The sequence below is a fragment of the Mytilus galloprovincialis genome, chromosome 12 (genome assembly GCF_965363235.1).
Source record: "Mytilus galloprovincialis chromosome 12, xbMytGall1.hap1.1, whole genome shotgun sequence".
Classification (NCBI taxonomy): Eukaryota; Metazoa; Mollusca; class Bivalvia; order Mytilida; family Mytilidae; genus Mytilus; species Mytilus galloprovincialis.
In genome coordinates, this window is record NC_134849.1 from 57,143,191 (window position 1) to 57,161,483 (window position 18,293).

General features: G+C 30.9%; 1 protein-coding gene across 4 annotated transcripts in view; it reads right to left on the bottom strand.

Moving 5' to 3' along the window:
* Nucleotides 1-1,162: 1,162 nt before the first annotated feature.
* LOC143054336 (uncharacterized) overlaps nt 1,163-18,293 on the bottom strand; it is a 55,408-nt gene continuing 38,277 nt past the window's right edge. For 3 of the 4 annotated variants that reach the window (XM_076227316.1, XM_076227317.1, XM_076227318.1), the window contains exons 5-7: nt 17,921-17,989; nt 15,811-16,096; nt 1,163-5,060 (exon numbers count right to left, since the gene is read on the bottom strand). In XM_076227316.1, the coding sequence (XP_076083431.1) occupies nt 15,825-16,096; nt 17,921-17,989 (341 nt within the window). In that variant the 3' untranslated portion in view covers nt 1,163-5,060; nt 15,811-15,824. The remainder of the gene's footprint in view (nt 5,061-15,810; nt 16,097-17,920; nt 17,990-18,293) is intronic. The other variant, XM_076227319.1, reaches the window with a different exon arrangement.

Below are 18,293 nucleotides of genomic sequence, written 5' to 3' on the forward strand. Positions count from 1 at the left end.
TTTTTTTGCTAAACTGTAAAGATCAAAAAACAATAGATCAAAGGAAAATGCCGCCAAATAAGCATGAATATGTGCGAGTCTCGCGCTAAAGACTTGACAGCCCTGCTGTCCTGGACACTATTATTTTTTTTCCGCGGCTTTTCCTGTCGATTTAGCATTTTTGGGGGATGAATTTTCAGCCTTGTTACTCCCTTCATCTACCGTTTTTCGTTGAAACTGACGAAGTTCCTTGAGTTCCCGTACTAAAATATTAAGAAATATTTTGTTGCATGGTTTCGTGCTCAAAAGCTGTGCAACAAGACAGGTCAATACCAATCAATACATCATACCCCCAAATACCGTTAATTGGTAATCTCGGCACGATAAGCAATGTACAATACCCCAAGCCATGGTATGAGAAATCGATATTTGAAGTACGAGAATTGCAATCAACACATGATACCAGGCCACCCAGACATGCCAGTTATTTGTTCTATTTTTAAAATATGTACAACAGGACCTGTACAAACCAGTTCAAATTCTTGGAATCCCGGATGACTTAATTGAATCGAAATGGCTAACATAGAATAGTGATAAAGGGATTTTTCACTTTCCATTTTGGAAACGTCAAGAATTTTTTGTTACTTGTCAGTCGGGCATATCGGATTACACATTGTAATTGCCCGAGGCGTAAATGATCTAGTCCGGGGCGTCGGGCTAGTGGATTTTTTAACCCCTGAATGAGGTAGGAACAACATATATCCATTGCAATGAGATGACAGAACATTAATCAGACTTACCATTAAAGGGAATGAAAAGTAAAATCACAAAAAAACTGAACTCCCAAGGAAAATTCAAAACGGAAAGTCCCAAATCAAATGGCAAAAACAAATGATAAAACACATCAAACAAATGGACAACAATTGTCATATTTATGACTTGGTACAGGCATTTTCAAATGTGGAAAATGGTGGATTGAACCTGGTTTTATAGCACTAAACCAACCACTTGTATGACAGTCGCATCAAGTTCCATTATTTTTACAAAGGATCGATATGTCACACTTCTGCTACTCATGTCCCTGGGTAAAAAAAAAACCTAAAAACAAAATGCACATAGCTGTAAATAGTTTTAATTTACAGGTACAGCATGAAGGCATTTAAAAACAAAACCATATTATAATTTCGTTTTAATTCAATATACATACATTATGATAGATGACGCATAAAACAAATGAATCATCAATGCAAATCTCACAGCCATCTACTTGTATACACTTATATCACCAATATTAATAAATGACAGTAAAAGAAAAGAAGATATATATGTAGGAAAATACAAATATAATCAATGTATCAAAAAGGAAGACTTTTCAAATGACTTTATCTTAATAGTGCCCATCAAGGGGTATTTACAACAAAATTTGACCCTTGACGCTTTTTTTCGCCAATTAGTAATACCCCATCAACTATAGGATCTTAATAAAATGAATATTACTGTCTGTTAACTAATAGACAAGTTAATAATGCATTGATGTTTTGGGCTTATTTTTACAAAACTGAACTAAACTAATAGCTTATATTAATATTCATTATTCAATATTTAGTTGAGTTTAAGTGTTTTAATTATAAAATAAAACTTTTAAAAACTTGTACTGGCAAAATTTTAGCAAATGCCTCTTTAAATAGTATTTATAAGTTCTAAAACAGTTGTAAAAAAGTAAAATAAAATTTATTTGTGTAATTCATTTCACTAAAAACAATTAAAAATTTAAAGCTTTAAAAATTGTATCACATATTTACTGATAAAAAAAAAGATACTGTGTATCATTTAAAAATGTTCTTGAAAATTCTCCTACATGATTATGAAAAAAATCCTTAAAATCAAGATTTAAAAAAATTTATGAAAATTAACACATCACTGGTTTTCAAAACAAAACATAGCAGTATGCCCCCTGAACATTCTATTATAAAATTATTCAAGATAGCAACATGGTAGAAAATATAGCACCAATTTAACACAGCACTTAAGGGTGAAGAACGTATAGATAGAATATTTTAATAAGTGTCATTAAAGAAACAAAGATTTAGAAGTAATCAATAAAGAAAAACTAACAAGAATTAACATTGAAATAATAATAACAAACTTTAAAATTGTGGATTCATTTAATTAGTGGGTATTCATGTGGATTGAGGAGAAACTGTATTTTCATGAATATTTGGCACTGTGGATTCATTTATTTTTGTGGGCACAAATTTTCGTGGACATTTAATTTCGTGGTTTGCTGAAGTCTTTATAGAAGCCTGTAGGAAATTTTCCTTCGATGAACATTAATTTTGTGGTTCACCTAAACCCACAAAATCCATGAAAATTTGTAACCAACAAAAAAAAATTAATCCACAGTATATGGTTTTGGCAAAGTCAGAATGACTTATCCTTTTGATCTTTTGTACTTTGTTTTAAATTTGAATTTTTTCGTCATATTTAACAACTTAATCCTCGAAAAATTGGCATCCTACTAAAATAATGAATCCAACATATAAAAAGCATCAAAACTTAACTAATAAGCACTCAATATTTAAGAAATCTTTGTTTTCCTGCTCAACAAGATAGCTAAAACTTTAACAAGAGGAGTAATACTTGTAGACTTAACTTTCACTATCATACAACCATTCATTTTACCATAAATATAGTCATACAAACAGATGCCTTGTTAACATATTTATTCAAAAACAGATTCACAACTTACTTTCTGCCATATATTCTTAAAAATGTTAAACAAAAAATATGATATTTACATGTCAGATTCATTTTCCATATCAAAATATAAATCTTATTAAAGCTTTTAAGTATGTTAATATGAGAGACTACACACAGCATTGATTAAACATCATTAACATTCAAAATTTAACAAATATGCATAATACAGATGTTTAATTGATTGTCTTGTTTTATTCTTTTATCAAAGTTTATTATAAATATTGTTCTAGCACTTTTCCCATTTAGTTGTCCAATGATCAGTTAGGATATGATACCCTAATTACACTATTGCACACTATTCAAAACATACCATTTTGTAAATCTAATATTTACTCTACTGTACTATGTTGTTTAAAATATCAAAAGGAGTGCTAACCCCTGGAAGATACATATATCAAACTAGTCACATAATTTTTTTTATCCTCAGACTAAAAACACATAATCTCAACACCTAAAGGCACGACAAGAACATTTGTATAAATATAAAATTTCAGAATAACAGGATGCAATGCTGACAAAGGTAACAATATAATCCCCCTCCCCCTAAACAAAAAAATCATAAATCGTACAGTCAATGAGTGGTTAATAGAAGTAGTTATAAATCCTAAATTGGTACAATAATATAATTAGAAAAATCAAACAGAATGCTTAAAGTCATTAGAAACGAGTGACCGGTGAAAAATAATGTTCTTCCAATTCTTGAACCAATGCATACAAACATCATAAACTTAAGTCTTCTGTGCACGAATTTATCATTTTTTTCGTGTACATTTCGTATAATCGTCAATTTTTTTTTTCAATCGGTCAGTGTTGTTGTCAAAATATGGCAGGTAATTAAAGTTCATGTTTTGAAGCCGAAGTTAAACGATTGTCACTTGTTTGTCAACAATTGACAAAAAATCAATAAAAAAGCATGGAAATTGAGCACGTGTATAACATGTAAATTCAGGTAATAGTCTATTTTAAGGACATCCATGCGTATTGTGATCACCGGATTTTTACGAGATGGGTCACACTGAGGTCACTTCGCATACGGAAAATATGCCAGGGGAATTGTTTCCTGGAAGGAAGGGGAGGAAGCAATTAAAATTATAGTAAACTTCTTCTAAATATGAATAAATTAAAGAATTTTCTTCAGAAAAAAGTATATGTACACAAGTTTTATAATGAAAACCATCCATTGAGTTATAAAAAAACATATGCATTATTTTTTTTTTAATTTGAGGTTTCTTACGACTTTAAATCACCCTCTTTTTTTTTTATCGTAATACCTTTTAAATTAATAGGCATATAATGAAGGAATTTAGTTACACTCTTTTCTTGAAGTTATACTATTTGGTGTACTGTAAAGAATTGATGTAGAATTACATATAAAACATACAGATACTAATCTGTAATCTAACACAAAAAGTGTGTAAATGTACAAAATGAATGTGTTATGTGTGATTTAAGGCAGTCCTTACAAATACAGTGAGGAAATCCTGTAAAAACAAAAATATACAAAAGAAATCTTATACATATTTTTTACTTGTATAATTATCAAAGGAACCAGGATTATAATTTAATACGCCAGTTGTGCTTTTTGTCTACATAAGACTCATCAGTGACGCTCAGATCAAAACAGTTATAAAGGCAAACAAATACAAAGTTGAAGAGCATTGAGGACCCAAAATTCCAAAAAGTTGTGCCAAATACGGCTAGGTATAAGGTAATCTACTCCTGGGGGTAAGAAAATCCTTAGTTTTTCGAAAAATTCAAAGTTTTGAAAACAGGAAATTTATAAAAAAAAAATGACCATATAATTGATATTCATGTCAACACCAAAGTGCTGACAACTGGGCTGGTGATTCGTGGACGAGGGTATAGTCCACAAGGGTATAGATTATTTAATATTGAAAAAAAGTTCATAATTGAAAACCATCAATAATCAATCATTTATCTTAATAATAAAACTAGTACAAAACATTTCATTATTAATATGAAATGTAAAAAAAATCTACAACTATCACACTGCATAGATCTTTTATTTGGCACAATTGGTAAAATTCTAAATTATCCAAAGACAAAAAAAGTACACCGAAAACAAAGGGTTCCTAATACTGAAATTTTTGGTTAAAAACTGCTCTTGCAAAACTGTGTTTCATTGTTACAGAATGGAATATTGTACATAAATGTGAAACAAACCTTCCCCCCATTTTCTTTTCCCCAAAAAAATATGTACGTAATACAAATCATGTTGTGTAAAAACCTTAATTACTTCTACACAACGAAAAAGTCTTTTGGTTGGTCTAGATCTGTTAATTCACCAATCTTCTGAATACCTGAAAATATAAGTAAAATTTTATTTTGAAAACCAAAAGTATAATGTATAATTTTCAAGAGTTTACAAATGGAAAGAACTAATGCAACAAAAAAAGAGTTTGAAGATTTCAGATTTTTTGTAATAAGAATACTGTCCACTTGTATCTTTTTGTTAATTGTCCTGTCCAATGTTTAAAACAGTCAGTGCTGAATGAGTCTTCTAGCGCTGTTTATTACCTTGCCTTTTGCAATCAACCCATAACACAGCCATTAATAAAAGAGTGGTGGAGGGCAGAATTTCATATCAACAGTTTAAGTAATTTAACCTCCAAACTCTCACACAGCTGACATCTGAACCTAATTTTGGGGTGAAGGATTTGTTTCAAAATGGTTTATCGTTTTCATTGTGACAATATTCAAAAATAAGTCAATCACCATTTTGAGAGATTTGTATATTTATCATCTCTTTTAAAAGTCAACTTAATAATCTAAAGTATTGACTCAAATTATTCAGGAGTGTGGAAACGACATCTTTGTCTTGGCAGATTCGTACATTTGAACAACTGGACAAGTACTTTTTTTGTTATCTGGGTTGGCCGTGGATAAGTAAAAGATTTAACCTTGACAAATTTCAATTAAATCCAAAATAAAGAATTATTTTCACAACCTTTTTTAAAAGATGCATTTCTTTATGTAAAATAAACAGATAAGCAACACGTTAAAAACATATATTTATGTTTATCAATGTTCATGATAACAAGTATTAAAAAAAAACAGAAAAAGATCAATAACCAAAATTAAAATAATAAAAACAAGAATGTGTCCATAGTACACGGATGCCCCACTCGCACTATCATTTTCTATGTTTAGTGGATCGTGAAATTGGGGTCAAAACTCTAATTTGGCATTAAAATTAGAAAGATCATATCATAGGGCACATGTGTACTAATTTTCAAGTTGTTTGGACTTCCAACTTCATCAAAAACTACCTTGACCAAAAACTTTAACCTGAAACATGCACTATCATTTTCTATGTTCAGTGGACCGTGAAATTGGGGTCAAAACTCTAATTTGGCATTAAAATTAGAAAGATCATATCATAGGGCACATGTGTACTAAGTTTCAAGTTGATTAAACTTCAACTTCATCAAAAACTACCTTGAACAAAAATGTTAACCTGAAGTGGGACGAATGGACGAACGAACAAATGAACAGACGAACGGACGTACAGACCAGAAAACATAATGCCCCTCTACTATGGTAGGTGGGGCATAAAAATTTATGCAAGCATAGGGTTTCATATTCAATGTGTTATCTTTGTCCATTGACCTAGGACATCAATTAGGTTTTTCTTTTTGTAATATTAAGAATTGTTCGAATTTGGTTTTTACTTATGGGGAACTATACTAGAATAAGTTGGGTCTATGAACAATCCAGTATATCTTATTATAATCCTTTGTAATAAAGTTCCATTTTCTCTATACATGTATCTACAGTTATCTCGAATTGTTTGACAATAATTTCTGTTATGGGATACTTTTTCAGCATTTATTATTGTACTTTTAAAGAAATTAATGTGTGCTTGTAATTTAAATAGTGTGTGTTCTAGAAAAAGAATCACAAAGCTGAGCCCGTGTTCCTTATCATATAAAAGTTGTTTCCGTTAAGATTGTTATTGGATTTAGGCCTATGCTCATCAGGTATCCCTGATGATATGTTTTCCTTTTTTTAATATCAAGAATTGTTCGAATTTGATTTTCTGGTATGGGGATATGACACCTGTTAATACATTTGTATCTTTCTTTCTTTCTTTTTTATATATATTCTTTTGATCTAGTCTTCTTTTTTTTTGGTTAATTTGTTATACATGATATTTTATAATCTTTTGTTGGATTTTATCTTAATATACCTTTATTTTTATTTTTGAATATGTTACTTCAGGATACTCTTAGATTTTTTGCTTCTGTACAAAATAATCAAATGGTTTTGAGAGTAGTATTTTTGGTTTTCTGTTTTGTTTGATAAGGTGCCAATTTTTTCTTATAGCTCTGTTGTTTCCTTTTACAGTGAGTTGACTATGGGTGTTACCGTTTACCTGTAGCTATTGTTCAACCAGATTCAAACATTGAAAATACAATTGGGACATTTAAATCGACCAGTTGGTTTTGTAAGATTTAAATCTACCTTGATGCTACCTGTACAGTTTTTTTTCCACCTAACTAAAACTTTCAGCATGCTTTTTTCCTTAAGTATTTCTTATCCTATCACTTCGCCTGTTTAATTGTTACTGTTGTAGTATTACTGAGATAGTTTTATTTTAAACTTATTATTTTTTTATATGGCATCAAGGCTTCAATTTTTATCTTGTTGAATAACATAATATGCATTCAGTCTAAATTAGTCTATATGGTATGAATAATGCTAGAATATGACCAATTAATCATTCAAATGCCAAAAAAACACAACATTTAGACGGAAAAAGAGATTTTTTTTTACTGTCATTTAAACTTTTAGAAGAAAACAAGCCAGATCAAAACTATATGTCTTTATAAAGGAATTCAATTGCATGTCATATAATTCACAACATTTCCTCTTTAATGTTTTCACAGCCAAATACTATGAGTGCTTAGATTTCTTGTATATTGTTAAAAAAAACTTTTTAAACCTCTTTGGCTTTTTAATGGGAAATAACTCAAAATAATTTGTTTTTGACATTTTCCTTGTACAAATTGTTAATGTATATTCATATTGAAATATCAAAATCATATTTGAATGAACTATTCTATTTACTCTTCATATTTCATATCTCATCCAGTATTCCATTTTCTTTATCTGAAATAATTTATTACGTTTTTCTAATTTTATGAACATGATGAAAGTTTTCGAATATTTGTTCATGCTTTTGACCATATATAACTAGATTTTCTCTTTATATCAATATTCTGTTAAATTTCCCATGATATATATATCCCTAAAACAGGTACAGAATTTTGAAATATTTGATTATTTCCATTATCACATTTAAAATGAGTATCCTCACTTTACAAATGAGGCTTGTATAGGGTATATTGGGATACCGGATATTTGCCATTTTAATTTTAGGGATACGGGATATGGCCAACTAAAATTAATTAGTAGATTTTCATCCAAATTTTTGAAAAAAATGGGGCGGGTGGGAGGATTTTATTTTTTAAATTTTATTTCATATGAAACCCTTTTGCATGTTTTGTGACGAGTTCTTCATATATGCAAGTGTAATAATCATGATAATAAGCTTATATCATGTATTGTTAAGGCTGTACAGTGACCTATAGTTGTTAATGTCTGTGTCATTTTGGTCTTTTGTGGATAGTTGTCTCATTGGCAATCATACCACATCTTCTTTTTTATATACACAAGTATGAGGAATCTTACATAATTTTTCAAATCCTTAAATAAATATATCTAATTACGACTTTAAAAACTTAATAACAAAAACGTGTGAGAAATACTCTCTTCAGTTAGACTACCTACACCAAATGTATTTGGGTTTCTAAACAATGGTTTGTATTCCCATAAAATGAAGCAAATGCATTGGTATGCAACACAATTATTATGAGTACAGAATAAAATGAAAACTCAGAGAGTGTTGAAAATAATAGGGTTGGTACTTTATATGCAAGATGAAAATATAATTATCATGTAAAACATGAACTTAATAATAAAAAAAAGTTGTTGTTTAATGACTCTTTTTGGGTGTATTGGGACATTTGCTGATTGTCAACATAAAAAAACAGCCATGGGTAAAATCAAAGGGCTTGCATAAATAAAATGCATATGTTAGTCGACTTTTTAATTTCAATAAACGGTCATAAATCTGACAAGTTCGTGCTTGTATTTCAATATCTATAATCCAGTCATGTTTTCTGTATCAATGGTTTCCACGAATCTTGCGCTTTGTGTATCATTTACAGTTTAAATTTCCTGAGAGAAAGACATTGCATAAATAAAAAAATCCACAATTTAGCTAATCACAGAAATTTGTGACATACCGCGATTTGCAGTCTTGGAAACAGCGTGTTTCTCTTAACACCAATATTTCACGTCATTCTCGTTATCAATCTGTACTCTCGGAAGATGATGCTGTCATCATAGAGCAGCGGAAAGGTCGACTTAATCATTTTTGTTAGATTAACTTAAGGTACAAAACCGAAATTTGAAACAGGTAGCTTTGAGGATGAAACGAAATTTTAACGGTTACCGGTAACGGGAATGAACGAAATCCGGAAATCGTAAATTTTATAAAATAAAAAAATTCGGGGCGGGACGATTTCAGAGGGGCGGGCGGGGATGAAAATCTATCAATTAATTTTAATTGGCCTATTTGTCCTAAAAGTAAATGGGATATGGGATATTGATGCATTTATAAGGATATTGAATTTAACATGAAAAAAAATAAGTGGAATTTAAAAGTTAAGCACAGAAATATTTACATCTCACTTGATAAAATTGCCCCAAAAAGATTAATAGTAAAGGTCATTTTAGTGCTTTGTTTATTTTAATTGAGTTAATGGTCGTTTTATTTAAAAGTCATCCAAACCCAAGCGAAAAGTATTGATCTATTTTCGATATTTATATGCTTATATGTACTGACAATTTTAAAAGTATTTATTTTGCTTTCCATACTTCGTTCCTTATTGTTAATTTTCCTTTTTTGGATGGGGATGTTACTTTGGCACTACCTTACAGTGTTTGTCTATCACAACACCTCCGCTATGTCCGTGTCTGTTGTAATGATATCGGATTTTAATGAACGAAATCTATGTATTACTGGTAAATAATATTAAGTCAGGGAATAGTTACCACAAATCACTTAAAATCATTACTAAATTCTAGATTTGGTTTTGAAGTTTGGTTCTACCTGTAAAAAAATTATTTCAAACGGTATAGCACATCCTCATTTTTACGGAGATGTTGTTTACCGTGCCATTGGATGTTGGATGTGTAATGATTGATAATTTAGTCTCAGATGCATTACTTTTTATTAGTTGTAATTGGCTTTGAACTAGCTGTCAGTAACTGCAAATACTCTCAGATCTGTACTAAGTGTCTTTTTGTTGATGGGATGTACAAGTACTCGGTCACGTCCACTCTCTGTTTTTGTTAGATGTATTTCATTTTGTATCCATCTGATGAGTTAAGCCTTTTTCAACTTATTTGTATAGTTCATTCTTATGTTGTACTGTTGTACTGTTACACCACTGTCCCAGGTTAAGGGGAGGGTTGGGATCCCGCTAACATGTTTAGCCTCGCCACATTCTGTATGTATGTGCCTGTCCAAAGTCAGGAGTCTTTAATTCAGTGGCTGTCGTTTGTTGCTGTGTTACATATTTGTTTTTGTTCACTTTTTTTATACATAAATTAGGCCGTTAGTTTTCTCGTTTGAATTGTTCTCATTTGTCATTTCAGGTCTTTTTATAGCTAACTATGAGGTATGCGCTTTGCTCATTGTTGAAGGTCGTACTGTGACCTATAGTTGTTAATTTCTGTGTCACGTGGTCTCTTGTGAAGAGTTGTCTCATTGGCAATCATACCACATCTTTTTTTATATTATATGCTCATATGCATTGATAATTTTCTTGAAATAATCATAGATTTTTGTTAGATGTATCCATCTGATGAGTTAAGCCTTATTGTTGTCAATGTTTTCATTTGTTTTGATGCTTTATATGATTACAGGATATTTTATACCTCTTATTTTTTATGTGGCGTGGCGAGGATCTTCAGAGGTCTCCACGTTTCACAGATTGTTCTGATGTGCAACGGCTGTTTTGCCAGACAAGCTGGGGCCGAGGGACGTCAGAGCACGTCCCATATCAAAAAGTAGATATTTCGCTGTATAAACTATGTTAATAACGAATAATTACTAAATAATCAATGTAAATTAATATATGTTTTGTCTATTACTGTTGTTGTGAGGAAGGAAATTAAAAAAAAAGTAACAAAAACATTGGGATCTATGTAATTCATAAAGGTCAAGATCACAGAGTCAAATGTTGTCTTATTTCTTTGCAAAACAAGGGCTGTGCAAATTTTGCCTGCTGTAAAAATATTGCAATGTTCAGTTAAGGTGGTATGGGAGTCTAAAATAAAAATGATAGAATTTTTTCATACTTTGCCAAAACGTTGTATCTATTGATACATGTTGAAAAACATAATAAAAATGATAGGTCACCGCGCATTTTCTCAAGCTACAGGACGGGACAAAATGACACATTTTGTATGGATTATACAGGAAAAAACACCATTTTGTGATTAGAAACTAAACAAAATGATAGAATTGTTAAATACTTCAGGAAAAGATAGCTTTCAGACACTGCTTTGAGAATATCAAAAGAAAAGATAGGGTCACCGTAAGTTTTTTCCGGCTAAAATACAAAATAGGAAAATTCCATACAGAATCCTTCAGAAAATGCACTTTTTTAGAGTTACCTCCCCTTAAAATGCCAATTTAAAAAAAAATTAAAAACAACCAAAAATAATTAACATTTGCAAAAATATCAATATTTAGAAGTTATATTCTTATAAATTGGTACTTTTAAATGAAAATGTACATTAAACATCTGCATTCCTGCATCAAATTTTGCTAACTTGATGGAAAATCTGGACCTTTGATTCTCTGTTTTTTACAATCCAAGATGGAGGAAGACACCCATACCATCTTAAGTGTAATGTAGGTACATTAGCAGAAAGCTTTCTTGTGTTAAATTTTGAGTTATTGAACTTGCATGCTAAATATCCACTTTTTGATATGGACGTGATCTGACGTCCTACATTCCTGTTTGTTTGGCAAAACAGTCGTTGGATGTCAGAGCAATCTTGGACAAGAGACAGGGTTGAGTTTTTCTGTTCTTTCCAACATAGGTTAACGTGTAGGATGAAGTTTCTTATCAATGAAAGAAGAATGCTATCAAAATTATATTTTACAGTCATATGCATCACGGTTTGAACAATTAAAAAAAGTCTGAAATTAGACCCCTTACACCAGTCATTGAATGAATTTATAATGATTTTTTGGGATATTTCAAAATAGTTTTAGGGATATGGGATATTTGTAAAAAATATTTATTGGGATATTAGGGGTAAACATTATAGGGATACGGGATATTGGGATAAAAACTTAATGGGATATGGGATATTGATACCCCCCCTAAACAAGCCTCACAAATATTTTGGATAAGTTTATTCATATACTTTCACTATATCACTTGATTTAATTATATCCACAGTATTGAGTTTTTATTTCATTTACATGTATATATTCCAATTAAACAATATTAGATCAAGAACTTTATAATGATTATTTCTAATTTCACATTCAATTTCATATTATTTCACTTTATCATAATCACTATATTAAACTATATCCACTTTATGAATTAAACATTTTGTTTCATTTCCATAATAATTCCTATGATATATATTCCATTAATCAGGTGAATCACTCTTATAATATACCCCAAAATTTATAATGAATGTGTTGCAATTATTTCTCCTTCTTGCATTCAAGTTTGATTTTGTATAACCTTTTAGATAACTTATTCCATATTATGCAAATTGAATTAAATAAACTGCTTTGCTGAGCCCAGCTGGATACAACCGCAGATTGGATTTGGATTGTAATTAGACACATTATAGGATTCTGACACAGAATAAATGTAGTCAAAGAACTTGAAATTGGTTATATGATTTGTTTTTACTTTCAATTGAAGATTTCTTGCTCTTGTGCATACGCTGTGATGTTGGTCAATACTAAGTAAATCTGTTTTCAGACTATATACAAAGAATTAGCAAAAAAAATTGCAACATCCAATTTTACTTTGGAAAATTGACAATTTCTTAAATGTTGAAGAAAAACCCCTCTTGTTTAACCCCCTCCCTCCCCCTTTTTTCAAATAAAAATATTTGAAGAATTTTCTTTGTAATTGCTTAAATTTTGAGAAAAAAAAAAAACTCCCCCCCCCCCTTTTTTTTTTAACTACCTCCCTTACCAAAATAAATAATATTTTTAGAAAATTTTCTTTTGGTAAAATGTGGTACAATTTACTGACATCAATACACTTTTAAGAACATAAGTTATTGTCTGAAAACTAGAACAAGAGTGCACACGCTGAAATGTCTCGCCTTCTATACTGATCATTGATATTATGTTGATAGTCCTAAGTATAAAGCTTAGTTTTATTACAACTGTCTCATAAACTTAACATTAACCAAGATAACTAAACAAAGACCAATGCAGGGACTAAACTTAACTGTTTTTGTCTAGGGGCCATCTGGGCCCCTAAGATATTTTTTTCAGGGGCCCAGTTGAAATTTTAGGAGCCCAACCAATCTTCATACAAAAAGACTAAATGAAAATAAAACTGAAAATAACTTTTTATATACTTACTAACAGTGTTCCAGCTTGAATCTCAGGGCAGAAGGGTGCTAGTGCTCCTAAGTAAGGAATTTTTGTCCTTTTTTGTTACAATTCTGGTACCCTTATACTTTTCACTACTAAGGAGAAGTTTGTTGATTTTGTTTGGTTGTTGTTTTGATCTAGTTTATCTTTGTTTTTCTTCTCTTCTCTATCTCTGATTTTTTTGTTAAAGATTGTTATCGAGTAGTAAGGGCAATCAAGAAAGATTATAGTGACATATTTGAATTTTGCCAATATTTTGTCTCTTAAATCTCTGTATCCTGTGAGTATTGACTCTATATTTTGATAAGGGTAGTTCCTTAAGTATATGTATTTCCCCTTTGTTGTTATTTCACAAGTTCCGAACCAGATTAAAATGATTGGATCTTTAGTTTTCAACTCTTCTAGTTTTGCAAAAAGGGTTTTTAGATGTTCATCATTGGAAGCTGTAGCTCCACTCTTTGCTACTATGTGAAACTTGTCACTGATGCTATCTGGAACTATTCTATCTAGACTGAACCCCTTGCTATCTGTGAATAGTACGGTATCTCGTGAAAGGCCCTGCCTTTTAAATAGGTTATAAACCTTTTTGTATTCTTTTATAATCTTATTCACGGACATGAATTACAAGTTAATCAATCAATGTCAATTACGGATATAATATATATATTCAAGATTCAATTTCAAATTTCCCGGGAAAAAAAAAAAAATAAATCCAAAATGGCGGCAACGAGCCTAGTGTCAATGCACAATTTCAGAGGAGATTTTTCACTTTTCTTCGCTGATTAATCCATATTTACATTTATATACAGTTAATTATGACTTATATACTGAAAATGTTTGACTTGTTTGACAACTAACTGACAAAAACACACAGAAAACTTATCTTTTCTTGACTTTTTGTAGCAGCAGAAAAAGCTTGACCATGCCAACCGGAAGTCACGTGATATTCTTGTTTATGTTCAAATACAAATTTCTCTGATTCTTCTTTAAATGTATGTTCATGGTATGAAACAAAACAGTTTTTTTAATAAAGCTTATAATATTTAAGTTATTGCCACCAGAAATGTATTTTAAGATTTGAAAATATTTATTTTAGGTTATTTCCTGCCAAAATTATCTCCCTTCAATTTTTTTCAACTTCCTGTTGACCTGTCAATATGGCTGGTTTTTTTTTTTTTTTTTTTTTTTTAATAAATACTATCTCAATCCAAGCCATCCTCTAATAGTGTTGATCAAAATATATTTTGCAATAAGTTTAAGTTGAAGATTGGATATCAAACTTAATATTGGGATATTTATTTACGAGACTGCGTTTCGTTTTTACATGAAGTATTTTTTGTAAATAGCGATTCAGGGACAAATTACCGTCTAACACAGGCTTGTAATGACTCCGAGGGTACAAATGGGGTTTACTTCAATTTTTTTACACTCGCCAGCTGGGCGATCAGGATGACTAAATATATTCGCCCAGCAGAAAATCTGGTCGCCATGGGCGACTGGGTGAGCGTTAATTTTAGTCCCTGCAATGAACCTTGAAAATGAGGTCAAGGTCAGATGAACCATGCCAGGCAGACATGTACAGCTAACAATGCTTCTATACAACATATATAGTTGACCCATTACTTATAGTTTAAGAAAAATAGACCAAAACACAAAAACTTAACACTGTGCAATGAACCGTGAAAATGAGGTCACCGTCAAATAAAACCTGCGCGACTGACATAAAGATCATTTAATATTTCCATACACCAAATATAGTTGACCTATGGCATACAGTATTAGATAAAAAGACCAAAACTCAAAAACTAAACTTTGACCACTGAACCATGAAAATGAGGTCAAGGTCACATGACATCTGCCCGCTAGACATGTACACCTTACCATCATTCCGTACAACAAATATAGTAGACCTATTGCATATAGAATGAGAAAAACAGACCAAAACACAAAAATTTAACTATAACCACTGAACCATGAAAATGAGGTCAAGGACATTGGACATGTGACTGACGGAAACTTTGTAACATGAAGCATCTATATACAAAGTATGAAGCATCCAGGTCTTCCACCTTCTGAAATATAAAGCTTTTAAGAAGTGAGCTAACACCGCCGCCGCCGCCGTAGCTACCGCCGGATCACTATCCCTATGTCGAGCTTTCTGCAACAAAAGTTGCAGGCTCGACAAAAATGCTTGTTTTAGACCCTTTATGGCCCCTAATTCCTAAATGGTTTTGGCAATTACCCCCAAATTTTTCACAGTAGTATACAATGAGATAATTTTTGCTACATTTCATTCATAATCATAACTATTACTCAGTTGTTTTACTTACTATTATTGGTATTCCTATGCTATTACTTGAACTAGTAATCTCAATCTAATCAGCTCTTCATCCTTTCTCTTGTTTTCTTCATCTTTTCTCCTTATTTCATCATCTTTTTCTTGTAAACGTCTTCTCATCTCCTCATCTTTTTCTTGTAAACATCTTCTCATCTCCTCATTTTTCATCTGAATGAGTCTTAGGAAAACTTCCTCTCTATTCTGTTTCATACTTTCAATAATCTGCCTTTCTCTTCTATTAGCGTCCTGCAGCCCAATGTTCTCTAGTTCAAGCTCATCTAGTAAAACAAAACTGAATTATCAGGAAATTGTTTGTTTAAATGTTAGAATTAAAGGATATCTATGAGGTTTTTATGCAACTGAACATAGCACATGTCACAGCTCCTTTTCTATATATATTTACTTAGACATAAGGTAAATCAGTTGTCTTTTTTCTGACAGCACTTCTTGTCATGTTGCATGTTAAATTTTAAATATTTCAAGTATCAAATTACAACAGAAACATCTAAAGCTTGGAATTTAGACATTTGAAAATAAAGTGTTGTTAAGTTTATTAAATAGTTTCAGAAAAAACATCCTTTTAAATCAAGGGCAGATAAGAAATTGCAATTAAGAATACAATTTGTGTTTGTATGGATTTTTTTAAGAAAACAAAGGCTGTCTCCATATTTGTTTTGACATTTAAGATGCATTAATGAAAAGCAACTCTCTCATTAAATTTTAAACAATTCTATTGTTCAATGTTTCCTCAATAAGGTAACAAAGTTTCTCTTATAAAAATCTTATACCTAACTGTTATTTCATTAATTTCAATATATCTTTACAAAATACAAGCTATGTGACCTGCTTTTTGTGTGAAAGGTGTTTATGATATGCTAAATGACCTTTCCAATTAAAATAAATCGGGAATGTGTCCATTGGACACAGATGATGCCCCTACTTGCATATAATATTATAAAGGGACATCACTCAAGATCAGTACATGTGACGCTTCCCAAATTTTTACTTGATCTGAATTTTGTGGTAATGAGCATTGAATATATGTTTCATATGTTAGCATTTGGTTGAGGTAAACAAAATTGCATTTGTAAAGATGCACAACTCTAAAAAGGTAAAAGTGATGCAACCGAAATTCACACTTGGTCTCTTTTTTTTATGGTAATAAGCTTTCTGTACTTCCCCCATCCCCCAAAAAAAACTCTTGTTTGACCATCTCCCCCTTTTTCAAATAAAAATATTTGAAGAATTATCCTTTTTTGAATTGTTACAAGCACATATTTGAAGATCACATTGCTATAAACATAATCCTCATAGGAAAACGAAATGCAATATCTCATAAGTAAACATCAAAATATCTAGTTTGATGTCCAATACTTAATAAAAAGTAATTAAATAATAATGTTCATGAACAATATAAGAGGTTGGCTTTAATTTGAAACATCATTTAATAATTTATATTTAGAAACAGCCATATTGTCAAAATGTTGACCAGAAGTTTAAATGAAGGGAGACAATTTTGGTGAACAATTTACTAAAGTTAGTATGATATATTTCTGATGCAATAATTCAAACATTTTGAAATTATGACACATGATCTTTACCCGACTCAAAATCTACATACAGGTTGACCTTAAAAGGTTTTATTTAGAATATATGAAATATACACTGGCCCCTAAATTAAAAAAAAATATGAAATGTACACTGGCCCCTTAATTAAAAATTATGGGGGCCAAGCTTGGCTCCTGGAGAAGTTGTCACTGAAACTATAGTTGCTAACTTTTAAGTCATTTGGTGGAAAGTTTTATCATTGGCAATCATACCACACCTTCTTATTTTAGATAGTTTAAGAAAATTTTGCATACATTCCTTTAGAAAATTTGAGCATTTTTAATTCATGGTTACCCTATTCCCACAAAAATTGGTATCCAACGAATATTAATGAATCCACAGTATGTTTTTTATTACATGTAATAACTTTGACATACTTCAAGGTCAACATGTGTTAAATCTATGACCAAATAATATATGCGAGCAAAATGAATGTTCATATTTCTTTATTCTAGTCAATATCCCATTCATTTTAAATCTTCAATATAAAGTACCAAATTTTTTCTTTCTTGGTGTACCTTGGGTTTCGTCAAGGCTGTTCTCCAAGTCTGTAATGGTTGGATCTGAAAGAAAAAAATGTTTTAAATAGAAAATGACAAGTGCAACTGTGGTATGAAAGCAGGCATTATGTAAAAGTGATCATCTGGGGAAAATAAAAGATAGACTTGGTAAGAAATGAAGAATTTAAATCAAGAACAGGATACAAATCCCAATTTTTTATACATGTTATAAGAGCCTGTAAATTGAGGCCTGATCCATGCAAACTCATCAATGCTTTGAATATTCAATATCCACCTGAGATAGCTGTCATGTCAGATTTAATCACAAGGACCTATTGGCAGGAATGTTATTTTAGAAAGTTATTTG